Source organism: Sciurus vulgaris (assembly GCF_902686455.1).
Source record: "Sciurus vulgaris genome assembly, chromosome: 12".
Lineage (NCBI taxonomy): Eukaryota > Metazoa > Chordata > Mammalia > Rodentia > Sciuridae > Sciurus > Sciurus vulgaris.
The window spans coordinates 20,177,935-20,193,122 of record NC_136473.1 but is presented as its reverse complement, the minus strand read 5'-3'; the positions used below and the strand labels follow the sequence as shown (position 1 = coordinate 20,193,122).

Sequence of the window (15,188 nt, the reverse complement as noted above, 5' to 3'; positions counted from 1 at the left end):
AAAAAGCTATACCTAACTACAGGCACAGCTAAAAAGATGAGCTTTGCCACCATTCAGATGAGCTGACACCACCCCTGGGTTTGTGATATCTTAATCTGGTGTTATGGATAAAGTGGGATTTTTGAGATAAGCTTCATTATAAAAATGTAAATAACATTTATTTGTTATGTTGGTGCTTGCTGCCGCTAGATACATCATTTCTATAAAGCCAAAATTTGGCAATCACAAGAGAAAACAAAATCTTACCAAGCTTTTGAGTGTTTGCTGAAGTTAGGACCACTTTTTTTTTTAAGAAAATCAAAATGAAAAGTACTTCATCTTTTTAAGTGATTTCTGTTTTATGAAAAAATTCTTCTTACATGAAAATTTATCAGATATTTTATTTAATATATTAAATGTTTTTACAAAAATATTTTAGTTTCAAACCCTTCATCTAATACTATTGTGCTCATAATTCAGTTCATAGCCAGAAATCATTACATATATAACACAGCAGTACTTGAACATGCTTATGTGTGTATTCATTTTTGTGTCTTCATTATTGTTCTTACAGATTAGCAAATTTATATAAGCACATGAAAAACCACCAAATACACATGCCCCAAATTTATTCTCTACTTTGAAACCCAATGCATATATTACATATAATTTTATGTAAATAGAAAAACCCACATAAATGTATTCCATATTATATTTATTAATGTGACACAGACAATCTGGTCTATTATGGCACAACTAAACTATGTTTATGGAGTTAAAATTAATTAAATATATGATTGGAATAAAGGAACAACTAAGAAAACATGAGTTGTTTCTATTTATTAAATAATGGTTCATTAATTTATCACTTGAAGTATTAATTGACATCAGAATGGTATGGAAAAGGAAAGCCACCGGTAATGCCACTTGTGTTGCATGGTGGCGATTAGAATTTTTCTCAAAACAACTAAAACTTTCAGTTTGAAAACCAATTCGGACCTGAATAGATGTAACCCCAATGAAACTTTTGTGTTTCCCAACAAAAATGTATCTCATAAATGTCACTCGGAAAGCACCAGATAAAGAAAAATAATGTTGATAGAGTGAGTGAAGTTTCACAAACCTAGAGCTGTGAAGGCAGCTTAGAGGGACACTTTCTGAAGCCAGGTGCAGTGACAGCCTCCCACTGGGAAGGCTGAGACAGGAGGATCACACGTTGAAGGTCAGCCTAGGCAATTTAGTGAGATCCTGTCTCAAAATAAAAAATAAACAGGGCTGGAGAGATTGCTCAGTGGTAGAGCACTTGCCTGAGGTGTGAGGCCTGAGTTCAATCTCTAGTACTTGCCCTGTGGTGACAGGAAATGTGACATTTGGAGGGCTCTAGGGACTGGCCATCATATCTGATGCAATACAACAGGAACCGTGTGCAGAATATGGCCAGTGGAGCCTTGGAAAGCATCTCCATGCAGTTTGTGACCTGGGCTCTGGCCCCAGTTCTTACCATTCATCTGGGAAGTTACTTAATCTCTCTGAGCTTTCAACAAAGCATTTTTTAAAACAAAGATCAACAAGATCTGATCCTTACATAATAACATTTCTCAGTTTTATAAGAGATTCTAACACAGTAACAAAATTAGCATGATTCCACATGGTAAAGGCTATGATCGAGTACTTATGCCAAGCACCATATGCTCTTTCATATAAATGATACAAAAGTCCTATGAATGATGCATTATTCTCTCACTTTACAGATAAACACTCTGAAACTCAGGTTAAAGGAGGTTCAATACCTTATTGAGGTGGTTTCTGGGGCCAGGATTCACTCATAAGTTTGCTAGGAGCAATGGATAGCAAATGTCTCTCACTACTGGATATGAAGACACTGTTGAAGTCTTGACATAAAAGCTGAATTTTGATTGATAAAGCAGCATTTATGAAGGAAACATGCACAGAGGATATTACATTAAGGGAATAGCATATTCAAGGATGCAAAGGTTTTAAACAGAGAATGAAAAAAAAAAAAAAAAAATATATATATATATATATATATATCAGTGGCCCCAAATGACTGGAGTTGAAAAGTAGATTTAAGCAAATTATGAAGGACTTTGAAAGACATGTGAGCACCTGAGTTCTCTCCACTTCCTCACAGTCAGCCATGGAGGGTTTGCAAACAGGAGAGGGACCGGTTCACATTCATATTTGAAGTTTGCAGCCGGGGTGGTGGTGGTGAGAATTGATGTGGTGTCAGAGAGGCTGAAGGAGCTGACGAAGGTCTCATCTAAGACTGACAGGGAAAATAAAGGAGAAGCCCTCCACAGGAAAAATCAACAGGATTTCCTGACTCACAGGATGGAAAAAAAAAAAATATGGGAAGAGCAAAGAAAGAACTATACTAAAGTTTCTAAATCAGACGAATGAGTGATGAATGATCGTTAACCAAGTCAGGGCATGTGGGCGAAGCATGGAGAGGAAGGGATTATTGAGTTGGACTTACTTGGTTGGAAATGCCAGTGGGACGTAGAACTGGCTGCTTTTAGGCCAGCTACTCTGACAGGTAGGATAAGGGCTACCCTGATCTTGGTCCAGAATCATGGCTGGGGTTGCTAAACTAAAAGAGAATGAAACCTGCCTCCAAACCTAATTAACTATGTGAGGTTCACATATACAGGTGTTCCATCAAATATATATGTCAGAATACTTAGGATAGATTTTGTTTTTGTGTGTCATGCTGGGAATTCGACCCAGGGCCCCCTTCATGACAGGCAAGCCCTTTACCACTAAGCGACACCTCCAACCTGTGGGTTTCTAAAGTATGTATTTTCAAACTTTATTGAGGTGGACAAGAGAAACTGTTTGAGGCCTAGAAACTTGAGACTTTGGGAAACATTGAGCATTAGGGGAAATTTCCTTGTTCAGGGAGTGCAAGGCAGGGCTTGGCCTGGATACACAGCTTCTCCCATCCCACCCATCACCTCTCCCCAAAGAGGAGAACAACAAAATCTATCTGGTAAAGTACTATTCCAATTCTCCTTCAATCAGCAATTTGTTGTTCTCCCCAAAACACAAAATGAACTCAAAAATGACATACCCATGAAAGGATTTTGACTCCACCCAGTCGACAGGATTTGTTTTGCAATAAGTTGCCTCACTAGGGCTCCCCACCCCACAATGACCCCAGTAACACTTTTGGCTCTCAGGGCTGGGTGTTCTCTCTCTTTCGCTTGACCTTTGGAAAATACCACACATATTAACATGCACAGCCCTGCTTTCTCAGTGTGTGTGTGTGTGTGTGTGTGTGTGTGTGTGTGTGTGAGAAAGAGAGAATATGAATACACACACAAATATAATATGTATTTATATATATTTATGTGCGTGTATATATATATATTTAAGTGTGTATATATATATTTATGTCTGTGTGTGTGTGTGTGCGTGTGTATATATATATATGTATATATACATAATACCTGTTTGAAACCTTGTTTGTTTATTCCAAAAATGAGGAATGCAAGGAGAACAATCCTGTAAGATGATTGAATTTACCGATTAATACAAATTTATGTTAAAAATAGCCTTTAAGTGAAATGTCTTTTGAACTGCGACTCATTCAGAAGCATATTTCATTATGACTCTAGATTTACAGCACAGTTTTGATGTGAACCTTCTAATAATTCAATAGCGGACTCTGAGGGAAAGGAATGAAAGGGCAGAGGGGAGTACTTTTACAGATGAATGTAGGGGCAGTTTCAGGAGAAGCCACGAGGATGTGCTGCTGTTTTGAGTTATTTCTGTCTTGGGTGGTGATTCACTCTGGTGTGTCCCTGGCCCACTGTATATCAGTGGTGTGTATAGGCTGAGAAGCTAAAGTCTGAGGGCTCAGTGGGCTTTTCTGACTCGTGATTGTCGCATTTCCTTCCAAGATTTTATTCTTCATCATTTTAATGCTTTTCCAAGTTTCATGGTTTAGGAGAACACCCCATCAACAGCAGGATCCTTATTACCAGCTTTCTGTTTTTGTGTGATACTGGGGATTGAACCCAGGGCATTTTACCACTGAGCTACATCCCCAGTCATTTTTTATTTTATTTTTTTATCTCCTTGACTCTTAGACCTGCCCACATAGACTTAGAACTATGCCTTCCTTGTCACTTCTGTACCTGGTGCTCACCTGCCTACCTTATGTGGTCTGATTCAGAGCATTTACCTAGTGGCTTCCTTGGATTCACATGTCTCTCTGTTCTAAGTGCACTGGTCCCTCCTGGCCAACTCAGTTTTCCCTTCCGATGCTTCTACAAGATGCCTCCTCCACTGGAAGCCGGATAGGGTGATCCAGAAAATTATCTCATAGCAAGTCAAATGTGCCTCCTTTAATATACGACATGCAAACTGTTATGGGGCACAACATAAGAACAGACCAATCACCACTGAGAAGTCCAAATTTGAGAGTCTTTATTAAGCCGGCCGGCTGACTGTCTCACACAATGCCCCAAAAATGGCTATTGGGAAACAGTCCCTACCACAGGGTTGTAGAGGTTCTTATACCAAAAATCACATCAATCATAAGTGTCTGTTGCTATGATTCGAAATTACACATTAACATCATGAGATCATCGACAGAGGGGGAAGTGGGGAGTGGGTCACCTAGGTATAAACTAAAGAATGGTTACTAACAACCACACAATTACTGCTACATGGTACACTGGTTAGGAGCAATAGAGATCAAAAGAGAGCAATTTTTCATTACATAGGAACTGTCATTTTATCTTGTTAAACACGTCACACCAAGTAACTAATGATGGGTACAGAGGCGGGGTGTTCCCATGGGAGAAACTTGTTTCCTACATAACATGGAGTCTCAGAGCAAAATGGAGTCTGTTTAGTCAATTCCTTCATAGTCTGACCTGTAACATTCTCATGGAACCAGATCTGTCAGCCCGTCACACAAACTTAAAACTTGAAATTGCTATTGAATATATTCAGTAACTGTAGCTCAGGGCAGCTTTTGTGTTTCACAAGAGAGGGAGAATATCACTTTTCCTTCTTAAAATTGGGAAAGAAGAAAATATATGATAGGAAAATTTAGCAAGGAGAGGTCATTATGTCAGATTCTCTGTGTGATAAATCCAAAATTACTGTCAAGGGTAAAGTGGGATAATTAAGCACTCACCCTGCAGGTGGATATCTACACTGCTTCATTCAGATGGTCTTTATAGCCTCATCTCTTCTCATGGCTGTGTGTCAGTGCTGTACTCGGCCTAAATGTTTTGATATCAGCTCTAGATTATGGAAATGTTCTCAGAACATGTTAGTGCTAGATTAGTTTTATCATCATCACCATCATCATCATCATGGCATCACTTTGCTTTCAAATATTGGGATATTTAAAAAATCATTTGTGTCATTTTGAAGAAAGCAGAGTCAGTGGGACAAAGGCTTTCCATATAAATATTGTATTAAGAGAGAGAGAAGCTCTAATTGGTTAGTGCTATTAAAATTGAAAATGTGGTACAGCTGAAGTATCGGTTTGAAGTCTTGTGAGAGGGTTGTTTAGTCAGCTTTGCCTCACTGGGACCAAAACACCTGACAAGAACAACTTAAAGGAGGAAAAGTTTATTTTGGCTCACAGTTTCAAAGATTCAGTCCATGATCAGCCATGGCTGTCAGCCCAAAATGAGGTGAAACATTGTGCCCAAAGGGTATGACAGAGGAAAGTAACTCAGGACCACAAAGCAGAGAAAGATCCGCTCACCAAGGACAAAATCTAAACCCCAAAGGCATACCCCCAGTGACCTACTTTCTCCAGTCACACCCTACCTGCCTACTGCCTACGGTTATGGCTCAGTTAATCCCTATCAGTGGCTTAATCCCCTGATAGGTAGACTCTCATAATCTAATCATTTCACCTCTGAAAATCTTTGCATTATCTCACATATGAACTTATGAGGGGTATCTTCTTTTTAAATCATAACAAGGCTGAACTATAAGTTTTTAGAATGATTTATTGGAAGAATAAATCTGCTGTGACTGAACCTTTTTCAGTGGATAATTTATTTTAAACACACACACCTCTATAGATATAGTAATATTTTGGTTATGGTATCAATAGAGCTATGTACTATTTATGAAAAAATAATATTTGTCTCAAAATAATCTATTGGGGGAAGATAGACATGTTTAAACTAAAAAGGTAAGTCATGAGTTGATAATTGTTAAAGCTGAACAGTGAGTACATGATAATCATTGTATCATTCATTTGGCTTAAATACAGTCATCCCTAAACATCTGTGGCGGGATACTCAAATCCAAGGATACTCAATTCTCTTAAATTTGTATACAATCTATATGCCTCCTCCTCTATACTTTAAATCATCTCTAGATTACATATATTACCTAAATTATATATATATCATGAAAATACAGTCACACGTCCCTTACCAATAGGGGTAAGTTCTGAGAAATGTGTCTTTAACAATTTCATTGTCATGAGAACATCATATCATACAAAGATGGTCACAACTTCACCAAGCAATACGATCACAGGACCTTGGTGTTATAGGCAGTCTGTTCTTGACCAAAGAAATCATGTGTTGTTATGTGGTGTGGAACTATAGTTGTTATATTGTATTGTTCAGGAAATCATAACAAGAAAAGTATCTGTACAAGTTCAGTACAGAAAAAAAATTTTGAATATTTTTGAGCTGTGTTTGGTTGAACCCATAGACATGGTGGGCCATCTGTAATATAGGCTAATCCTCCATCCCTGCCAGATCCCTTAGTTTGAACTACAATTGGCATTCATCTTACAGTGTTTTAGAGAATTTAGGGACTCTTACAAATGATTTGACAAATTCCTCATTTGACAGATGAAGCAGTTGATTCCCTTTTTCGAACTACACACAGCTAATAAACAGCAGTAAGAAGGCTAGTCCTGTTTCCTGATTTCTCATCCCAGTCTTGCCAAAAATGTCAAGAAAGAGAGTAGCTGGTTACACCCCCCAAGGCATCGGGCCACTACTTTAAAAAACACTTTCCTCTCTGGGATAATTGCTTCAGTTGGTTTAGGCAATGAGAGGTTATAACATTTTTTAAAAATAGTGTTTTTGTCATTGACTGTGTGGCCTTTCTAGTTCTCTAAAAAATCCAGTGTTCCCAAATAAATGTGACAAAAGCTTCTATTTCAGAGATATCTTTGTAAAGCAGGGAATCACATGGTAAATGTGTTTGATCACTCTTGACATATGATTTTCATGTAAGTTTTTAAATGCAGGTGAAGCTCTACATTTCTCATACCCAAGCTTTGAAGCTTTCTCCATTATGACTAGGTGTCATATGGTGACATGAATTCCAGAATGATGTCTACTTTGGCCACTTGGCTCCAAGGAGATTAGTTTAGTCTATAAAAGCAAAGTTCTGTTTTCACTTTGAGGCAATTCTCAAGGTCTGGCTCAATCTTGGACCATGCAGATTGGATCACAGTCAAGCATGGACTTCAGGGTAACACGGACTTTCCTCTCAGTACAGTTCTCTTCCGTCTTTCCTGCCATGGATCGGACATTTGAAGAAAGGTGACATGACATGGTGATGATCCCAAGATAAGCTTTTATGAGACTGTTAACATGTGGGTTTCTCCCTTTCTCAGATGGGTGACTCAAATGAAGATATAGACCAAATGTTCAGCACTTTGCTGGGAGAGATGGATCTTCTGACCCAGGTAAACCGCCATTCTTTTTTTTTTTTTTTATATATAATGTATTTTTTTTATTGTAAACAAATGGGATACATGTTGTTTCTCTGTTTGTACATGGCGTAAAGGCATACCATTTGTGTAATCATAAATTTACATAGAGTAATGTTGTTTGATTCATTCTGTTATTTTTTCCCTTCCCCCCACCCCTCCCACCCCTCTCTTCCCTCTACACAGTCCTTCCTTCCTCCATACTTGCCCCCCTCCCTAACCCTAACTCTAACCCTAACACTAACCCTTCCCTCCCCTCATTATGTGTCATCATCCACTTATTAGCGATATCATTCGTCCTTTGGCTTTTTGAGATTGGCTTATCTCACTTAGCATGATATTCTCCAATTTCATCCATTTGCCTGAAGGAGGAGGGAAATGGAATTATAGAATTTGATTTTTATATGACAAGAGTGATGTCTTTAAAAATAAACCTGGAAGGGGGCTGGGGATATAGCTCAGTTGGTAGAGTGCTGTCCTCACAAGCATAAGGCCCTGGGTTCAAATCCCCAGCACTGCAAAAAAATAAGAAAATAAATCTGGAGGGTCTGAGGTTGTGGCTCAGTGGTAGAGCACTTGCCTAGCATGTGTGGGGCACTGGGTTTGATCCTCAGAAACACATATAAATAAATAAGGAAAATAAAGGTCCATTGACAACTAAAAAAATAAAAAAAAAAAATAAACCTGGAGACTGACAATATTCTGTATTACATATTCTTGATATAACTGTGACAGTGGTGGGGGGGGGATAAAACCTTTTCCTGATTCTATCATTCTGAGTTAGTAATTTAGTATGTTGGTCACATACATACATATAGTCTCATGCAGTCTGTTATGGAAATTTTAATGCTTATTGTGTTCAATGGAGGAATTTTTCCCCTATGACCACCATCACCACCTAGTAGTTTCTCCTGTGGTTAACTTTATTAAGACTAGCTGAGAACATGACATCATCTTTTGTAAAGATGTTTTTCACCTTTGAGAGAATGCTACATTGTAAAGGACTAAGTGGGAGTAATTGTGGTCCCCTGAGTGGACTGTCAGAATTTGGTTCCCTCAAAGGACATGAAGAACATTCAGCCATAGGCTCCAGGTCTGAGAAAAGTGGGGTCATCAAGACCAGATTGACTCAGAGGTCCCCCCACTGTCAGGTCAACCGGAGCCCAGCAGCCACAGACCCAAAGGCCACTGACCCAGGACACAAAGTCTGGTGAGCTTTAGAGTGTCTTGAAATGTTCTCATAAATGCTTCTCTGATTCAGAGGACACTCAGGTCATAACAATATATCAAAATAAAAATAACCCAATATTCCTGAAGAAGACAGAGATCTTGAGTTTTCTACAAAATAAATGAACCATCAATGTTTTCAAAGACTTTTTTGAAAAAAAATTAGTTATATCTACTTTACATTGCTAATAAAATTCATGAAAGTTTTCATTCTATAAAAGAAGAGACAAAATGTGAGGCCCTAGGCATCAGTGAAAGGGTCCTGGTTAAAAGATGAGTTAGGACGCGCGCCATATTTCTGCAGAGGAGGACTTTATTTTTCCTCCCACGAGGGGGAGAGTGTGAGTGGACATTTATGACCTTTCTCTGTTCATTCACTCACTTCTACAGCGAGGGAGAGGAGTGACTGCCCTTGATCGGGCAGTCTGGGGTTTTCATGGAACCATGGTGGATAATTATTACTATAATTCAAGAGTGGGACATAAAAAGACTTAAAGACAAGAACCACATGATTATCTCAATAGATGCAGAAAAAGCAAAATACAGAAAATACATCATCCATTCCCATTTAGAACACTAGAAAAACTAGGGATAGTGGGAACATACCTCAACATTGTAAAAGCTGCATACATTAACCCAAGGCCAGTGTTGTTCTAATTGGGGAAAAACTGAAAGAGTTCCTTCTAAACACTGGAACAAGACAGTGATGCCTTCTTTCACCACTTCTACTCACCACAATCCTTGAAACCCTAGTAAGAACAATTAGGCAAAAGAAAGAAACTAAAGGGATATGAATAGGAAAAGAAAAAAAGCAAACTATCTCTGTTTGCTGGTGGCATGAACCTATGTTTAAAAGACCCAAAACATTCCACCAGAAAACTTGTAGAACTTATAAATCAATTCAACAGAGTAGCAAGATACAAAATTAACACCCATAAATCAATTTGTTCCTATACACCAATGATGAATCCGCTGAAAGAGAAATTAGGAAAACTATCCCATTCACGATTTTCTCAAAAAAAAATAAATAAATAAATAAAATGCTCAGGAAACAATCTAACAAAAGAGGTGAAAGAACTCTACAATGAAAACTGCAGAACACTAAGGAAAGAAATTAAAGACCTTAGAAGATGGAAAGATCCCCCATGTTCTTGGATAGGCAGAATTAATATTGTCAAAATGGCCATACTGCCGGATGCAGTGGTGCACACCTGTAATCCCAGCAGCTCGGGAGGCTGAAACAGGAGGATCTCGAGTTCAAAGCGAGCCTCAGCAAAAGCGAGGTGCCTAAGCAACTCAGCTCACTGTCTCTAAATTAAATACAAAAAATAGGGCTGGGGATGTGGCTCAGTGGTTGAGTGCCCCTGAGTTCAATCCCTGGTATCCCCCACCCCCAAAAAAATGTCCATACGACCACAAGCACTATACAGATTTAATGCAATTCCTATTATAATTCCATTGACATTCTTCATAGAAATAGAAAAAGCAGTCATGAAATTCATTTGGAATGAAATTTAACCTCTACCTCTCACCCTGCCCAACACTTAACTCAAAGTGGATCAAAGACCTAGATATGAGACCAGAAACCCTGCACCTACCAGAAGAAAATGTAGGCCAAACGCTCCACTACGTCAGCTTAGGACAGGAAAATAAAAAAATCAATAAATGGGATGGCATCAAACTAAAAAGCTTCTTCACAGAAAAGGAAACAATCAAGAGCACGAAGAGAGAGCCTACAGAATGGGAGAAAATCTACGAAGATTTGACACCAAAACAACAAATAACCCAATCAGTATATGGGCAAAGGAACTGAACAGACACTTCTCAAAAGAAGAAATACAAATGATCAACAAATATATGAAAAAATGTTCAACGTTTTTAGCAGTCCGAAAAATGCAAATTAAAACTACACTGAGATTTCATCTCACTCCAGTCGGAATGGCAATTATCAAGAATACAAGTAACAAGAAAATGTTGGTGAGGATGTGGGGGGATAGGTTCACTCATACATTGCTGGTGGGACTACAAATTAGTGCAACCACTCTGGAAAGCAGTATAGAGATTTCTCAAAAAACTAGTAATGGAACCACCATTTGAACCAACTATCCCACTCCTCAGTTTATATCCAAAAGATTTTAAATCACTATTTACAGCAATGTAGCCACATCAATGTTTATAGCAGTTCAATTCACAATAGCTCAGCTATGGCATCAACTTAGGTACCCTTCAGCAGAAGAATGTATAAAGAAATTGTAGTATATATACACAACGGAGTATTATTCAGCCATCAAGAAGAATGACTTTATGAAGTTTGCAAGTAAGTGGATGACTCTAGAGACTGTCATGCTAATTGAAATAAGCCAGTCCCAAAAAAATCAAAGGTCAAATGTTTTTACTGGTATGTGGAAGCTCACTCACAATAATGGGGGTGAGCAGAAGAATAGATATTCAGTAGATTAGACAAAGGGGAATGAAGGGAAGGGATGGAGATAGGAAAGACAGTGGAATGAATCTCACATAACTTTCCTATGTACATATATGAAGACACCACAGTGAATCTCACCATCATGTACATTCTCAAGACTGGGATCCTAATTAGAATAAGATATATTCTATGTTTATATAAATATATCAAAATAGATCATACTGTCATGTATAAGTAAAAAGAACAAATAAAGAAAATTTTAAAAAGTGGGTAAAAAGGAGCCTCCAAGTCTATTGACCCTACCTTTAGTCAAGGACCTTGGGGTTTTTTACTTGCTCTTTGTTGTGCCCAAGCGGGTGTGGTCCTCAGTTTGGCTGATACAGCTCTCCCACCAGGTAGGTTCTTTCCCCTTTTCTTTCAAGGCAAGGAAAAAGGCCTACCTCATCCCTGAGTCCAAGATCTGTTCTTCAGCTTATCTACCATCAATTGCCCTTTGAACTGATTGCATATTTTCCTAGCCATTTGAAAAACTGCTGTATTTCATTAATTTATTTTCAAATATATACTGATTGGTTTCCTCCAGAACTTTTAAAAATGAACAGGGATTTTTTTTTAAATCAAATTAAATTAATATAAAGGGATACATTCACTATCATAAAAATATTCACATTTGAGAACATGTGAAAAAATTAATTTATAAATGTAATATAGTTTAAAATCACATAAAAATCACTTATTTCCAAATAAAAATAATACTATTTACACAATTAATAACTTATTCTACTTATTTTTTTAATTTTGTAGTGCTGGGAATTAAATCCAGGACCTCAGATATTCTAGGCAAGGACTCTACCTCAGATCTATACATACAGTGCCTTAATTTTCTTTTCATAAAATTTGTACTAGTTAAGACCAACAGCATAACATTTTATTATATAACAGATTACATCCTGAAACAGCTTTTCCCCTCCAAATGGCTAGATTTTTCTTTTTATGATGTCATTACTTAAGTTCTTATCAATGTATACATAGTATCATGTGTTCATCATTACAAGAAGATTTTTCCACTGTTTGTAGAATTAATTGTCATTTGCTTTATTCTCAATTGACCTGGTCCATTTCAAGATGCTCCTTAAAGCATAATGTCTTAAATGGTAATTTTCCATAGGGAAAAAAATCACATAAAACATTTTCAAGTAAGAATATGGTCTTTAAAGAACATATTTAAAGAGAAAATGTGTAAATAATAAATGTTTTTGACTTACTGATTAAAATGTGCAATGTTGGTATCATGAATAACTTTTAGGGGACTGGGATCTGTTTTCACAGAGTTTGGGAGTTGACACTCTTCCTCCTCCAGACCCTAAACCACCTACAACAGAATTTAACTACAGTGTGGGTTTTAAAGATTTAAATGGTAAGCATAACAATTTCTTTTCTTAAGGAATTTGAAATAATGATGACTAAAACTTGTATGGAACTATAATTTGAAAACAAAATTAAAGGAACCTGAACTTTATGATTAAAGTTTTGAGATTTCAAATTGTGTTTTACTGTATCTAGATTAAATTAAGAAAATCAATTGGACATTTTTGTCTGTAATGCAAAGGAAATAATATTTTACTACAAAATGGCAAACTGCATCCTGAAATAGCTTTTCTCCTCCAAATAACTAGGTATTTCTTTAATATCATTGTTTAAACCTTCATGAGGAGGCATTTGTGAAAACTTTAAATAATCTTGGTTTTTTGGAGAAGGGGAGTTTCTTCTTGTTGCTAAGGAGTAATGTAAGCAAATATCAATAAGGAAATGTCTGTTCAAGGATAAAAATGACCTATTTCACAATGATTGATTATACATGAATGAATACAGGAGTGAATACTTCAAAATGTTCTAATTTATATATGATATATGCTTATAAGCAATTTGCTATATTTGACATTTTTAAATTATCCCTGAGATTGACATTTTCTATTATTAATAAAAATCTCTCTTCTTATTTAGTACAGAAAAAATCTTTAGCTCAAATGCTATTCAAATTATATTAAATCTTAATCACTTTCAAATTAATGAGAATTCACTGGAGCTCTTGAAAAAGTTTTTGCCAAAATCTTGCAGTGCCTACAAAAAATATAAAAACAAAATAAAAGCCCCAATACAAGAGAATCCAGAGTTCCAAGTTTTCTTTTTTTCTTCGTTGAGTTTCTATGTTTCTATCATTTTCAGTAGTTTTTGAAAAGTCATTGAATGCCAATGACTGTTCCTTGATACATTATAAGACACATCTTCTGATTTTGTCTTTTTTCTCTACTCTTTGCTATTTCCCACATAAACTTATTTCTTCCAGTCAGATTTCTTTCCACCAATATGGCAGCAATTCATGAAGTTTCAAAAAAGCAATACACTTTTGCAAAATTATAATAGCAATAAAGTCTTTCAAGTATGGATGATGCAGATTTAGCTTTACCACAGTTACTACAGCTAAGTGCTATATAATCGGTTCAATTAAAATTAAAATTTAATCAACATTTCATTCAATTCAACCAGTTTTCTTAGCACTGACTTACTGCTTGGTATCAAAAAATACTGGGAAATGCCAGGAACAAGGAAACCTAGCAATCTCTAAACATAGCAATGTTACAGTGCAGTAACAAGAAACTAAGAGACTCATCTCATTAAGGAGGTGAGATGCACACATGTCACTTAATTTGGGGATAGGACAAGACCAATTAAATGTCCCATTTTTTACAGAAAACTGAAATTTTTATTTTTATTTTCCACATTTTTATTGGTGCATTTTAGTTGCATAGGATGATGGGTTTTGTTGTTATATGTTTGTACATGTACACAGTACAACAATATAATTTGTCCAGTATCACTCCCCAGCATTTCCCCCCTCCTACCTCACCCCTTACCCCTTTTCCCTTTCCTCTGCAGATCTCCCTTTGATTGAAAAATTAAATAATTTTAGAGTAAATTCAGGAATAAATATTTTACTGTCTTCACATTAAAAAATTGCTAAAATTAGTTCAAAATATTTTGCTCAAAGTCATTCAGAGAGTTAGTGACAGAATTCAGAACCCATTCTCCTGTTTCATATTACTCATTTAATTTATATTAATAAATCTAGGGTTCTTCATCAATATATTAAATTTTCTTTGAAAATTATTTATCTAACTATCATTATTGGGATTTTATCCTGAAATATTTAGAATGGATTAAACAGTTTTCATGTCAACAGTCAAAATATAATTGTTAGGAAATTATGAACAGGCTATTAGTCCTATATATATTTCTCTGAAAATATTTTAATTTAACTTTATCTTATAAAGAAATTTTATGTCAAAATGGTATACAATAAAATAAATCTATTTTACACATTTAGTTGATCAGAATTTTAGTATAAAGTACTGTGCACTAGAACTATTAGTTCTGATGTAATATGCTATATGGCATTGACAATATTTGACAATAAATTATTTCACAAAGGTTTATGCTTAGGCTTTATTTCTGCTGCCCCTATTTCCTCATTTCAGTTCCTCCTGGAGCAACAAGAGTCCTCTTTCTTGCGGGTCACTTCCACCCTGCCCATCTGTAATTCATTACATTCACCCCACAGTGTTTGCCTGATCTTCAACATGCTCGGCTAACACCACCCACCAACACCACTCCCTCTATGCCTGGCAATCTAATACCTTCAGGATCATACTCATGCTTGGAAGAAAGTCTAAGGTGTACCTCTCTCCTTGCCCTTCACCCTGAAAATCCATGCTCTCCCTTTCTTTCATAAGTTCACTCCCCGCTCACCATGTTCATAAA

The 15,188-nt window shown here is 36.6% G+C and overlaps 1 protein-coding gene across 1 annotated transcript in view; it reads left to right on the top strand.

Moving 5' to 3' along the window:
* Nucleotides 1-15,188, top strand: part of APBB1IP (amyloid beta precursor protein binding family B member 1 interacting protein) — a 109,226-nt gene that overhangs the window by 33,773 nt on the left and 60,265 nt on the right. The window contains exons 2-3 of the mRNA XM_079106500.1: nt 7,622-7,693; nt 12,699-12,786. Of these exons, the coding sequence (XP_078962626.1) occupies nt 7,622-7,693; nt 12,699-12,786 (160 nt within the window). The remainder of the gene's footprint in view (nt 1-7,621; nt 7,694-12,698; nt 12,787-15,188) is intronic.